The sequence below is a fragment of the Echiichthys vipera genome (assembly GCF_963691815.1).
Source record: "Echiichthys vipera genome assembly, chromosome: 8".
Taxonomy (NCBI): Eukaryota; Metazoa; Chordata; class Actinopteri; order Perciformes; family Trachinidae; genus Echiichthys; species Echiichthys vipera.
Genome location: NC_139833.1, coordinates 16,700,828 through 16,715,719, shown reverse-complemented (window position 1 = coordinate 16,715,719; position 14,892 = coordinate 16,700,828). Strand labels below are relative to the sequence as shown.

General features: G+C 45.1%; 1 protein-coding gene across 1 annotated transcript; it reads left to right on the top strand.

Annotated features, from left to right (window-relative positions):
• Positions 1-539: 539 nt before the first annotated feature.
• Positions 540-14,374, top strand: fcgbp (Fc gamma binding protein; the record flags this gene model as incomplete). The annotated part of the gene is made up of 20 exons (XM_083917842.1): positions 540-1,788; positions 1,903-2,255; positions 2,562-3,141; positions 3,235-3,833; positions 4,104-4,671; positions 4,910-5,175; positions 5,305-5,646; positions 5,817-6,390; positions 6,878-7,077; positions 7,527-7,668; positions 7,773-8,101; positions 8,194-8,782; positions 8,889-9,487; positions 9,813-10,380; positions 10,492-11,090; positions 11,191-11,758; positions 11,862-12,061; positions 12,194-12,574; positions 12,692-12,978; positions 14,365-14,374. The coding sequence occupies 20 exons, from the start codon at positions 540-542 to the stop codon at positions 14,372-14,374; spliced, it is 9,003 nt and encodes a 3,000-aa protein (XP_083773968.1).
• Between the last annotated feature and the right edge of the window lie 518 nt (positions 14,375-14,892).

The following is a 14,892-nucleotide window of genomic DNA, read 5'->3' as shown; positions in this document are numbered from 1 at the left end:
TGGGTGAAACAGGAGTGTAATCTAAATCCCCTATGCCCTGGCGGAGCCAAGAATATGTTCTTTTCACAGCAAAGGCACAGATATTGATAATATTTCCATTATGCAAAGTGACTTATTTAGTGCCGCTGAGAGCCAGTCAAGTGACTATTCCTCAGTCTAAATCGCTCACAATGGTTATCAAGGAAAAAAAGCCTAGCATCCATTAAAGACTAGCATCCAACTAGATCCCTGCGTTTTCACTTTGAAATGAAGGTATTTTTCAGTCACATTCTCTTTGGTGTCATATTGTTTCTTTGTACTGTATATGTGATCCAAGAGTTCTCAATCCAAGTTTTGTATTGCTAGTCTGTGAATCATTTGATTGCCTTGGCACAAATAGTCTTGTTATTTCCTAAAGCTTTTTTTTTTTTTGACATGTTTTCTCTATACGCAAGATTTGTGAAGCACAGTTTTGTACCTGACTGCTTAATTTTAGGTAACTTGAAAATGAGTCTTCTTCTGACATGTGTTTTTTTGCCTGTTTCCTTGCTCCTCCCTACATGTCAGGTCCCTCCAACGCTGGATCGGCAGGGAAGGAGTTTGCCCTGTCTTTCTTGCAGAATTATGCGCCACACTATGACAGTCCTCGCTTTCAGCTATACATCACTGCTGTTCAGGACAATGCTAAAGTGACAGTGCGAGTTCCTCCTTTAAACTTCAAGGAAGAGAAAAGTCTAAATGCTGGAGAAAGGGTCACCGTCACTCTCCCTACTGGTGTTGAGATGTACGGCAGCAAGAAGTCTACCAACACAGTGCGCATTGAAGCCTCGGCAGATGTGACTGTAACCTCCTTCAACTACAAGCTGTACACTGCAGACACCTCTGTGGTGTACCCCATCACAGAATGGGGTACAGAATATTTCATCTTTACACCGGCTGGGACCCCATACAACTCCTACAAAGAGTTCTCTGTGACAAATGGAAAAGAGAGCAACAAAGTGGAGATTTTCCCACGCGGCCCCATTAAATTCCAGGGTCGTGTCTATAGGAGTGGCCGCCAAATGGTGATAGATCTCCAGCCATATGAAAGTGTCCAGCTCCAGAGTGTATATGAACTTTCTGGCACCAGAGTTGCCTCCCAGCACCCTGTTGCGGTTGTCACCGGTCACACGTGCACCTGGCGCTTTTCTAAATGTAACCATGTATATGAGCAGCTGCTGCCAGTCAGCAGGTGGGGATCCAGCTTCATCGTGCCTCCCCTGACCTTCCAGAAGAGATACGACAGCGTCTTCCTCCAGGCCTCCCAGCCCACTCGAGCCACTGTCCAATACGGCAATCGTGAAGACATTTTGACTATGACCAGGGGGCAGGTGATGGAGATCCGCTACCACAATCCCGAAACACTGTCCATTAAGGCTGATCACGGCATCCAGGTCTTGCTGCTCTTCAACGGCGTTACACGGAGCTGGTTCAACTTCTATGACCCTTTCTTGATGACCATCCTACCCACAGACCGCTTCTGTTCCTCTTATTCACTAGAGGCTCTGGAGGGCTTTGAAAACCAAGCCCTGATTGTGGCGCAGACCAGTGCGATGGCAGAACTGCGTATTGATGGTGCAAACCTGCCACGTAATGTCCAGTGGCAAAAGGTTGTGGGGACAGAATTCTCTTGGGCGGAGATGACCTACAAACAAAACCCTGGCAACAACAAACACACTGTGTCTAGCTCTGGTTCTAGCTTTGCTCTCTACAGTGTAGGAGTCAGCCAGATGAATGGTTATGGTGCCCCAGGACAATGTATACAGCAAGGTATGGTGCACATGCTATATAAAATCATTTTCAAGCAGATATTGTTGATTGATAACATAAATGAACTGTAATGATGTGGGCATTTATAATATATATCATTTATGTTTTTTCCAGGAAGTGGATCTTTGTCCTGCAGCAGTATCACATGCAGTGCCAATGAGTTGTGTGAAGTGAAGGGCGGGTATCCCTCCTGTGTCCCCAAGCCCGTAGAAAAGAAGCCTGGCACCTGCTGGGCCATGGGAGATCCGCACTACCGCACCTTTGATGGGCGACACTATAACTTCATGGGTACCTGCACATATGTCATTGCCAAAAACTGTGGAAAGGACAATCATCTCCCGGCCTTTGAGGTCCTCGCCCAAAATGAGAACAGAGGTAGCCTCAGGGTATCGTACGTCTCCGTGGTCACAGTGAAGGTGTATGGCGTCACCATTACAATAGTTCGATCTGAGACGGGTCGTGTGAGGGTAAGGTTTAATTTTTTTTTGTTGGTTAATAAAAAAAAGGGATTCTTTCAAATATACATATATACCTGTATACTCTTTCACAATCCATTGACTATGGTGCACCTCCACACTTTATACTTGAACGACTCTCTCCCAAATCCCAAAACTCTCATTTGTGATGACATCATGGTTACGAATATTTTTTGATTGTTTCAGATCTCAGAAATAACATGTATGCATTTTGAACATTTGCGTAGTTCCCCCTTAAAATCAATGTATTATGACTGTAATGTCAGCACAACATATTTTCTATTTTCTTCTGTGCAGATTGACAACAGCCTGTGGAGTTTGCCAGTAACCTTGAACAACGACAAACTGACCATGTTTCAGAGTGGTCGCTCTGTGGTCATTGAGACTGATTTTGGCCTGACTGTCCGTTATGACTGGGAACACTATGTTGTGGTCACTTTGTCCGGCAGTTACGCTGGTATGACTTGTGGTCTCTGTGGCAACTTCAATGGCAACCCCAATGACGATTTCACCACACCATCAGGCACCCAGGTGGGTGGGGCTGTGGCCTTTGGGAGCAGCTGGAAGGTGCAAGGGCTGGTGGAAGGTGCTCTGTGCAGAGACGACTGTGTGGGTGGGTGTGAGCGCTGTGAACACAGTCTGATGAAGATGTGGGAGGGTGACTTGTTTTGTGGGCTCATCACACTTATCGTAAATGGGCCTTTCAGAAAATGTCATCCCATCATTGACCCACAAGCATACCTGGAGAACTGTAAATATGATGTATGCATGGGAGGCGGCCTCCGACATTTCCTCTGCAGGGCACTGGAGGCTTACACTGAAGCCTGCCAGCTTGCTGGGATCCAGGTTCAAGATTGGAGGAAAATGGCACATTGCCGTAAGTAATGCTTACTAAATGAATCCTCAAATGAACATACCATTTTTTTGTTTTGCCAAATATTTATCACACTCTATACTCTTTTCCTTAAAGCTGCTAAATGTCAAGCCAACAGCCACTATGAGCTCTGTGGCAATGCCTGCCCTGCCACTTGTTCTGACCCTGCTGCTCCCTCCAAATGCAAACGCCCCTGTGTGCAGACCTGCACCTGTAACGCAGGCTTTGTTTTGAGTGGCGGTCAGTGTGTGCCCACCGCCAAGTGTGGCTGTGTGTATGAGGGACGAAACATTCCTGCCGGGGAGTCATTCTGGGCCGACCAGGGCTGTCGGAGAAAGTGTATATGCGTCGCTGGGAGCAGACGCGTGGAGTGCCAGGATAAAGGCTGCGGCTCAGGGCAGCAGTGCAAGGTGGTGGAGGGCATCAGAAAGTGCCAGGCAGTCTCTCACAGCACCTGCCAGGCCACAGGTGACCCCCATTATGTGACCTTTGACAAGAGGAAGTTTAACTTCCAGGGCACATGTGTGTACAAGCTGGCTGCCCTCTGCTCAAAGGACCCAGAGTTGGTGCCCTTTGAAGTGCTGGTGCAGAATGATCATCGGGGCAGCAAGGTGGTCTCCTACACAAAGTTAGTGGAGATCAAGGTGTACTCCCTCAGCATTGTCATTACAAAGACACACAAGGGCCTTATTATGGTAAGAACTAAACAATGCAATATATCATATTTATTTAATATGTATTCTTATTTAATACAGGCACATAATACACACCAATATGACAATACATAAGCTAGACAAAAATAAAACATAAAAACATATTTATATTCTTTGTTGTACCACATTTCATGTTGTGTTGTGCTACTTTGTTCTGGTTTGTAGTGTTCTTATAATGTACATTTTCACTTCAATATTCATTTTCACTTCAATATTCAGTCTTTGTATATAAAAATATGTGTTATTCTCCAGGTGAATAATGAGCTGCTCAACCTGCCTGTCAAACTGGATGGAGGACAGGTATCTGTGTATAAGAGTGGCTGGTCTGCTGTGGTCACCACAAACTTTGGTCTCAAAGTGTCCTTTAACTGGGAAAGCGCTGTGTATGTGACTCTGCCAAGCAACTACATGGGAGCCGTTTGTGGTCTCTGCGGCAACTACAACGGCAAACCCCAGGATGACCTGATTCCAAAAAATGGCAACAAACCCGTCTCGCCAGCTGATTTTGGTGTCAGCTGGCGAGTGGCAGAGATCCCAGGGTGTGTCAACGGCTGTAAAGGGGTGTGCCCTGATTGTGACATTACCCAGAAGGTTCAATATGAAAAAGGAGACTCCTGTGGTATATTGAGAGACCCCAAAGGGCCTTTCCGTGACTGCCATGCCAAGATTGACCCAGCTGGCTACTTTGAAGACTGTGTTTATGATGTATGCTTGTATAAGGGCAGAAAGTATGTACTGTGTCAGTCTATAACATCATACACAACTGCTTGCCAAGCTGTGGGGGCCAAGGTGTACAGCTGGAGAACCAGTCACTTCTGTGGTGAGACATGCATTAATTTCAATAATTAGGACATCATTTTCTGTACCAGTGTAGAAAATATAACAATAGTGGAAAAATCTTTTTTAGTTTCGTTACTGCCTCTATATGTACTTCAATGTGTATTTCTTCCTTTGCTGGTATTTGTATTGCTTCATAACAGTGGCTATATTTGGACATAAAATGTCTTTTGTAAATGGATAAAACATTCACATTGTCTTTTATGTCCTTTTGTGTACAGCGATTAAATGTAAAGTCCACAGCCACTATGAAGTTTGTGCGCCCGGCTGTCCTGCCTCTTGCCAGAGTTTGATCCCTCCTCAAGGTTGCCAAGCTCAGTGTGAGGAGGGCTGTTCCTGTGATGAGGGATACATCCTCAGTGGAGATCACTGTGTTCCATTTTCACAGTGTGGCTGTGCTTACAATGACCGCTACTACCCCATTGGCAAAGTGTTTTATCCCAATGGGCAGTGTCAGGAAGAGTGCAAGTGCAAACAAGACGGAGAGGTAATGGATACGGAAGTGGACAATTTGAAAAATAATGATTTGACACTTATCCGTGTGAATCTGCAGGATGGAGATTTATTTGTTGGATGTTTAATACACCTCTCCTTTCTAAACTCCTTTTTTTATCAGGTTGAGTGCAAAAAGTTCACATGTGGCCCTAATGAGAAGTGTAAAGTGGAGAACGGTGTTCAAAAATGTCATCCTGTTGGTAAGGGTGTGTGCCATGCCTCTGGCGACCCCCATTATCGCTCCTATGATGGACGGACATTCGATTTCCAGGGCACATGCACCTACACACTCTCCAAGAGCTGTGGGCTGGAAGGCACCCACTTGGTAGCCTTTTCTGTTCAGGTGGAGAACGTGCAGTGGAACCAGATGATGAACAACAAAGTGGTGGCCGTCACCAAGCTGGTTGCTGTGGAAGTCTACGGCTACACTCTCATCATGAGGAACAACATGTTTGGAGTCCTGGTGAGCAACAACACTTGGTCTTCATTTGAACCAAGCCTAGAAATGTATTTGCTTGTAACACAGAGGCAGATGGTTAATAAATGTAAAACTAGCTTGACAAATATACCTTTTAACATTCTTGTCATCTGTAGTTATTTTTCTTTAAATGCGACTTGTGCTTTTTCTTTTAGGTCAATGGAGTGTTTAATTACCTTCCTGTGAATCTTAATGATGGAGCAGTGTTGGTCTATCAAGAAGGCAGGCATTATGTGATTGCAACAGATTTTGGACTGCTTGTCACTTATGACCTGGTCTATCACGTGACAGTCACAGTACCTGGTAATTACCGTGATAAGGTCTGTGGCCTGTGTGGCAACTTCAACGGCAACCAAAAGGATGACTTCCAAATGCCCGACCGTCAGCTCTCCAACAATGTAAATAAGTTTGGAAAATCATGGAAGGTCACCATCCCCAATGTGGTGTGTGAAAATGGCTGTGAAGGGAATAAGTGTCCTATATGTGACCCTGCACGCAAAGCTGTGTTTTCAAAGTCCACTTACTGCGGCATTGTCACAGCACGCAATGGCCCTTTCGCAGACTGCCACAGTAAACTGGACCCACAGCCGTACTTTGCTGATTGTGTGTTTGATGTGTGTGCGTCGAACGGTGACGGGAAGGTGCTGTGTAACAGCGTAGCAGCCTATGCCTTCAACTGTCACATAGTTGGAGTGGACGTCAAAAACTGGAGGACAGCTTCCTTCTGTCGTAAGTGACCAAGAGGATTTCACTTAGCCCTACAAATCAGTCTCTTAAAGGTCCCATATTATGCTCATTTTCAGCTTCATACTTGTATTTTGGGTTTCTACTAGAGCATCTTTACGCGCTTTAATGTAAACAAACAAAACTCATACTGTCCGTCTGAACATACCTGTATTTGCCCTCTGTCTGAAAGGCTCTGTTTTAGCTCCTATCTCTTTAAGTCCCTCTACTGAAAAAGACCAGTCCGTCTTCCACATCTGTGCTCTCTCCCTCTCTGTCACTGCAGCCGGGGAATGATTGTAACGTCACTGTAGCAGCACTTTCTACCTATAGCAACGTGATCTGCTTTATAATCAAAAAAGACATGGAAATCCTTTAATAATGTGTGACCTTTAATCTTGTTTGCCATACTGTATTAATACTGTATTTATTAAATATAAGAACAGGATATTTTCTAAAATAGTTCTGTTTTCCTTATGCTAATCTATTTCAGCCATGAAATGCCCAGCCAACAGTCACTATGAGGTGTGTGCAGATGCCTGCTCTGTATCCTGTTCAGGCCTCTCAGAGATTGTCCAGTGCTCCACTAGCTGTACAGAAGGCTGTGAATGTGATGCTGGCTTCTTATTCAATGGACATGCGTGTGTTCAAGAGGCTCAGTGTGGCTGCTATGACAATGGAAGAACGTACAAGGTACAATTCAAAAACCGCTCTATGCATTCCATATGCAGCAATGTACAAATTATAGCTTTTTAGTGTCAAAGTGGCTTAAGCAGATACCCATAGCATCATTCATGCTGACATAGCAATTAAGTTATCTTTGCTTTTTTCCCCACAGTATTGGGCATGAGTCAGTCTGATCTTAGATATGTGTACTCAGCATTTCTCCTGGTGTGTGTGTGTGTGTGTGTGTGTGTGTGTGTGTGTGTGTGTGTGTGTGTGTGTGTGTGTGTGTGTGTGTGTGTGTGTGTGTGTGTGTGTGTGTGTGTGTGTGTGTGTGTGTGTGTGTGTGTGTGTGTGTGTGTGTGTGTGTGTGTGTGTGTGTGTGTGTGTGTGTGTGTGTGTGTGTGTGTGTGTGTGTGTGTGTGTGTGTGTGTGTGTTCTATGTCCTATGTCCTATGTCCTATGTCCTATGTCCTCAGCCTGGTGAAGTGGTGTATGAGGAAGACTGTAACACAAAGTGCACCTGTAATCCAGAGACGGGTCTCGTCTGTGAAAAGCATTCCTGCCCTAAAAGCACCAAATGCATGGTCAAGAAAGAAATCAGGGCATGCTACAACACAGGCAAGAAACCAATGCTGTGTACTTACATTAAACCGTTTTTACTATTATTAACCATTTTTTGCAATTTGATCATTGATTTCCATTTGTTTGTTTATCTTGTGTAGATCCCTGCAAAGATGCAAAGTGTCGGGTCAAAGAGAGGTGCCAGGTTGAGAAGGGTGAAGCTGTGTGCATCCCTGAGTACACAGGAAAATGCTGGGCCTGGGGTGACCCCCACTACCACACATTTGATGGTTACAACTTTAACTTCCAGGGCACCTGCAAATATGTCATCTCCGAGACCTGCGGGAATCTAGGTGGTCTAGTGCCGTTCTCAGTCACTGAGAGGAATGACAACCGGGGAAACACAGCAGTTTCATACGTCAGGGAGGTAGACGTGTCCGTTTATGGGTACACCATCACCATCCGCAAGAACCAAGTTGGTCGAGTCTCGGTAAGATTTCAGTTTCTTGTCTGATGGGTTTGACATGTAGTGTTTCATTGTCTTCATTATATATATTGGTCTTATTGGTCCATTCCTTTCAGGTGGACGGGGTTCTGTTGAATCTCCCTGTACAGTTGGAAGTTGATGGTGAGGGTGAGGTGAAAGTGCTTCAGCGTGGTCACACTGCAGTGGTGGAGACAAACTTTGGCCTGTTAGTCTCCTACGACTGGAACTGGGAGCTGATCATCAAGCTGCCTAGCAGCTACTACGGCAGTGTCTGTGGTCTGTGTGGCAACTTCAACGGTAACAATCGTGATGAGCTCCAGAATCCAGCCGGCAAGGCTGTCTCCTCAGTGATAGAGTGGGGCAAGAGCTGGCAAACGCCTGACCAGGACAAGGACCATCCGTGCTGGGACACATGTAAGGAAAACTGCCCTACCTGTGGCGATAACCAGCGTAAGCTCTATGAGACTGAGGCTTTCTGTGGGGGCCTTGTAGCCAAGACCAATAACGTGTTCAAGAAATGTCATGAAAAATTGGACCCCTTGACCTTCATGAACAGCTGTGTGTATGATATGTGTTACAATAAGGGAGACAAAAAGATGCTGTGCCAGGCATTGGCCTCCTACAGTCAGCAGTGTCGTGACGAAGGAATAATAATCAAAAACTGGAGGGAAAAGTTTGGCTGTCGTGAGTATTAACGAGAATCTCATTTTGCTCGTCTTAATCAAAGATCTCAATCAAATTTAAGTTTTTGTTTTTTTGATTAACGCCTTTAAATTTAATTTCCACCCAGCAATGAGCTGTCAGCGCCACAGCCACTATGAAGACTGCGCTAGCCCGTGCCAGCCATCCTGCCCATTCCCTGAGAAAAAGAAGACCTGCAGCGGTGCCTGTGTGGAGACCTGTGTGTGTGATAAGGGTTACGTCCTCAGCGCCGGTGTCTGCGTGCCAGCTAAAACATGCGGTTGCTCCTATCAGGGCCGTTACTACAAGCCAGGCCAGCACTTTTGGGATGACGAGACTTGCGGTCGCCTGTGTGAGTGTGACTCGACCCTGGGCATGGTGACGTGCCACGAAGCTTCATGCTCCGCCAAGGAGACGTGCACCATGGTAGATGGAGAGCGTGCCTGCCGACCCATCGGTCATGCCACATGCACAGCCTCGGGTGACCCTCACTACCGTAGTTTTGATGGCCGCAGGTATGACTTCCAGGGCACGTGTGTATATCAGCTGGTGGCACTGTGCTCGCAGCAGCCTGGGCTTGTGCCATTCAAGGTGACTGTGCAGAATGACCACCGGGGAAGCAAGAGTGTGTCCTACACAAGAACAGTTACATTTTCCATATATGACATTACTCTTACCATCAGCAGAGAATACCCCTACAAGGTCCTGGTAAGTGGAGATGTGGATAATGTGAAGTATGTGGGTATTTGTATGTGGATTTTTGAAGAGCAAAGAAATAGGACACAGGATGTAGTTACAGTACTAAAAATAAAAACAGGCCAGATACTCCATGATAATACCCTCTGTCATTGTGCTAATTCTGATATCCCCATGCTCTTCTGCATTTATATTTAATTGCATATTAAAATTTTGATCCAGGCAGACTTAATTAAACAAAGATTTAACTGCACTTTAGAATGGATTAGCAAGGACTGCAGAATTATTAAATCTATAATCTCCTAAAAATATTTCTCCCTCGCTTTCCGCTCTTCAGCTCAATGGGCGGCTTGCTTCGTTACCACTGGATTACAATAATGAGCTGCTCGTGTTTCTCAGTGGCTGGACAGCTGTAGTGGAAACAGTTGCTGGTATCACCGTGACCTTTGACTGGCGGAGCACAGTGAGCATTACTCTGCCCAGCAACTACCAGAGCGCAGTGTGCGGCCTGTGCGGCAACTACAATGGAAAAGCTCAGGATGACCTGACCATGCGGAACGGCCAGACCGCTAAAGATGGAGCCAAGCTGGGGGAGAGCTGGCAGGTGGCCGTTGTACCAGGCTGCTCATCAGTCTGCCAGGGGGCATGGTGCCAGGCCTGTTCAGACTCCCAGAGGAAAGAGTACCGAGCCCAGAAGTACTGTGGTATTATCGCTGACAAGGCAGGGCCTTTCAAAGACTGCCACAAACGTGTGGACCCTGCACCTTACCTGGAGGACTGTGTGTATGATGCTTGTCATTATCATGGTCACCATGGATCAGTCTGTGATGCTGTTGGAGTCTATGTCTCTGCCTGCCAGAGTCAAGGAATCACGATCCGCTCCTGGAGAACAGATAACTTCTGTCGTGAGTTTGAGATTATATGTTGGTACATTTTTGTTCTCATATTTCAAATCTCTTTTTTAAAAATAACTCTTTACCTTCTTCCTCTCTCCTCCTTATCATCCTATCCCACAGCAATGGTGTGTCCAGCTAACAGCCATTATACCCTGTGTGCCACAAGCTGCCCAGCCACCTGTGCCAGCTTAACCTCCCTCGCCACCTGCCGCAGGCCCTGTACAGAGGCCTGCGAGTGTGACCAAGGCTACCTGCTGAGTGGAGATACCTGTGTGCCTGTGAGAGACTGTGGCTGCTCCTACGACGGCAGCTACTACAGGAAAGGAGACATCTTCTACCCTGAAACCGAATGTGTGGAGCAATGCATCTGTGGAGAGAATGGTGCAGTGTCTTGCCAAAAGGCCAAGTGCCGTGAAGGGGAGACCTGTAAGCTTGTAAACGGAGTGAAAGGCTGCCACCCCGAGGGGCAAGGCAAGTGTGTGGCTTCTGGCGACCCTCATTACATTTCCTTTGATGGACGGAGGTTTGATTTCCAGGGTACCTGTGTCTATGTGTTGGCCAAGGTTTGCAATGATGACAATGGCCAGCTGACACCATTCAGCGTAACTCAGGGGAATGAGAAGTATGGAAATGGAAAAGTGGCTGTTACAAAGTCTGTTGCAGTGGCAGTCTATGGTTATGTAATTTACATCCAGCAAAAAGTGCCATGGAAAGTCCTTGTGAGTTCAACATCTTAATCCAAAACACACATGGGGTTACATTTGTGCATGTCTCTTTATTTCCTCACCATGATTCTGTTCTCCTTCCTCCTCTGTCCAGGTGGATGATGAACTTCTAAACCTCCCCCTCTCCCTGGACAACGGGCGTCTCAGAGTCACCCAGGAAGGTCGCAACATAATTGTCCGCACAGACTTTGGACTGACAGTCCTGTATGACACTGTTTATTATGTTGAGGTGATCGTGCCCTCTACATACAAGGGGAAAATGTGCGGTCTTTGCGGCAACTACAACAAGAACGGTGGTGATGACTTCAAACTTCCCAATGGCAGAAAAACAAACAGCGTCGATGACTTTGGGAAGGCGTGGGTGGTGGACCTGCCTGGCAATGTGTGTGGGGGCTGTGGGGGCCAGTGTTCAGTATGTGAGCAGGCCAAGGCCACCATATACGGAAAAAGTGACTCCTGTGGCATCATGAGTGCACCTAATGGGCCTTTCAAAGCCTGCCACAGTAAAATTGACCCAGTAGCATATGTGTCTAACTGTGTGTTTGATGTTTGTGCTGTGGGTGGCAACAAAGATACTCTATGTAACAGTGTCCAAGCCTACGCTTTGGCTTGTCAGAGCGAAGGAATAACAATCCAGCCATGGAGGAGCAGCTCCTTCTGCCGTAAGTTACAAAACAGTATTTTAGCTAAATCATTTTCCGTAGTTTTGATGATTTTATATTTCAGATGTTCATACAAAGTCTTACACATCTTCTTTTCTTTTAGCTGCTTCCTGCCCTGCAAACAGTCACTATGAGGTGTGTGCCGACACCTGTGGTGGGACCTGTGCCAGCTTTATTTACCCATTTACCTGTTCTGAAAGCTGTTTTGAAGGATGCCAATGTGATGCCGGCTTTGTGTTCGATGGCATCCAGTGCGTTTCCTTGGACAACTGTGGATGTGTGCACGATGGAAGATATCTGACGGTAAAACTGTACTAAGATTTGACTTTGTTTTCATACTAAATGTGCTACAACTGAGAGCAGGTCATATAAAAATAAAATGACATACTATTCACTGACCTGGAAGATAACGTCATACACAATGTATGTTTCCAGGTGGGCCAAGAAGTAGTGGACAAAGCCTGCAAGTCCAAATGTGTGTGCCAGGCCTCTGGGCTTGTGAAGTGTGAGAAGCTGTCCTGTGCCAGTGGGGATATTTGCAGTGTAAGAGATGGCATCAGAGGTTGCCACGTCAAACAGGGCCGCTGCGGCATCAGCCAAGTCGGCCACCTCACCTCCTTTGATGGCATGTCTGGAGCGATAGGAGCTCAAGGGGCATTTGAAGTGGCATCTCTGTGCGATGAGACCGCCGAGCTATGGTTTCGTGTGGTTGTGGACGTCAGGGTCTGCAGCAGAGGTGCATCTCCCACGGTCGCCACCGTGTATGTGTACTTCAAGGAAACCATCGTCACTGTGAACAGCCAACACGTGACCTGGGTGAGAAGAGCTTGGAAGGATGATAGTTAAATGTTTAACCATGAAAGTAGTCGTTTTGATGTGGAAAGTTTTTTTATTTATCTAAATTTGGTTTCCCCCCTAATTTATGTCATATAGGTAAATGGCAGGAAAGTGGCTCTTCCCAGCAAAGGGACGAGAGACATATCTGTCCAAATCTCAGACAGGACTGTGGTCATCGAGAGGACATCTGCTGTGCGGGTCACCTACTCAATTTCACAGGAGGTCATCGTCATTATTGACAGCAGCCTGTCCGGTAAAATGTGCGGCGCCTGCGGCAACTACAATGACAACTCCAAAGACGATATGAGGACAGCAGATGGGAAAATCACCACGGATGTGTCTGTGGTTGTTGGCTCCTGGAGCGCTGGGGACTTTTCTAGATGGTGAGTATTTGTACTCATAGTATGCCTTAGGGGGCTAGACAATTCATAGCATTTTATTTTCAATTAGGATTTTCTTCCAACGACTATGACAACAAAAGAATCAGGATAAACCAAATGATGTGCACATTCACTTTTAAAATGATGCTTTCGTTTTTACTTGTTATAAAGCTGCTTTCCTTTATAGTGGTGCGCTTTCTCCCGTTTTCCCTGAGTTGACTGGAATATGTTGAAATAAGTTTAACAAAATGACGAATATAGGTTTAGGAGTTTTTTAGTAGGTTGTGGCAGTGCACTACAGTATATTTGATCTCATTTATTTTGGTACTTTTTGCTTTATTCAATTTATTTAAAGGTATATATACTATGTATTTAATCTATTTTTCTTTTTTTACCTTTTTTTTGTTGGAGCATAACGTTTCCAAAGCCGATGAGCAATCGTGTTAAAGAATAGTCTCTGTATTGACCAAAAGAATTGTGATAATGGTTTTGGCCATAATCAAGCAGCCCTTCTGTAACATTTCTTCTCTGCAAATGCAATACCCAAAGTTTCATTGCTACATTTACTGCTACGATGATGAGCTTCTTCACTGCATGCTCTTGTCACATTGTTCCCCAGCTCCCGATGTTAACTTTAATTGTTTTAAACACAAACAACTTTGCCTCCTCGTCTACGCTTTTAACCTTCAATTCTAGTTAGAGTGGAAGTTCTAATCGCGAACTCAATCTTGCCCTTTATTACGCAAACTGCAAACTTAATTTGACCACTGAAACAATCAAGTACAGATCAGCGAGAGATGGGACGGTGCTTTGACCATCCAACCGCTTATTCTCTTAACAGCAAGAACTAAACAAGGACTCCGCAGAGTCCTTTTAAAGGAATGCGAGTGTGGTTTTTAATTGCATTTGGTTCAATTTAATTAAGAAATGCCAGAGAAACCCCTATGGTAATTACTGATTAAAAAGCAGGTGAGGCTGACAGGCATGGCCATCAAAAGCTACCAAGCTTGCAATCCAATCACTGCTTGTCATCCAAGGACACTTAAGACTCATCTGGGTGCAATATTAATTTGAGCCCTCATCTTTAGTTCTGTGTTCTAGCCTAAAGTCAACCCCTTAGTGAATTGAGTTTTGTGTATGTGCCCCCCTCCCCCTTCTCTCTTCATTCAACATAGTTGTCTTTTGAGGGCATTTTCTCATCACTAGACCCTGAACAACACAAGAAAATGGCCCTAAGAATCGGCGCTGCTGCCAAGTGTTTGCATACGCCTTGCATATGCCTTAGGAAATACAATTTTTCAGACGTGTTGCTTGTAATCTCTGTTGTGCCTGAGTGAACTTTACTTTGCTCCAGTGCCCTCTGACTGCAATTTTTCTTTTTCATTTCAGTGGCCTGTAGAGACGATGTGTCTTCAGTGTTAGAAAGCATCTGGTATACAGGTAAAAAAAAATAAAAAAAATTAAATGAGGTTGTTTTCTCTCAGCACCATGAACTGTGTCCATGTGATGAAACAGCTGTACAATGTAGCTCATATGTTTATTTCCCCTCCCATTAAACAGAAAGAAGAATGTAAGAAGTCTTACTCATCATACTTCAATACTTCATCTTGATTCATGAAATGGTTTTGGTTGTTTACTGGCCGTCTGGTCCTCTGTTGTTAAATTCAGCACATTCTTGAGCAACACCTCCATCTAGTGGAAGAGGAAGTTATAGCATCTGTTTTCCATTGAACATCCTATAGTAACTTATACCTGTCTTTTTATACTGTACTTTACTAGTTTTAAATGATGTTTTACTGGTCTTACTGTTCCATCCAATAAATACTGTTTTCATGGCACTCAGTGAGGTGTTTGTGATTCCACATAATTTAACTTATATAAGATCTTGAGCACTGTCTAGCCAGTCTAAATTAAAAA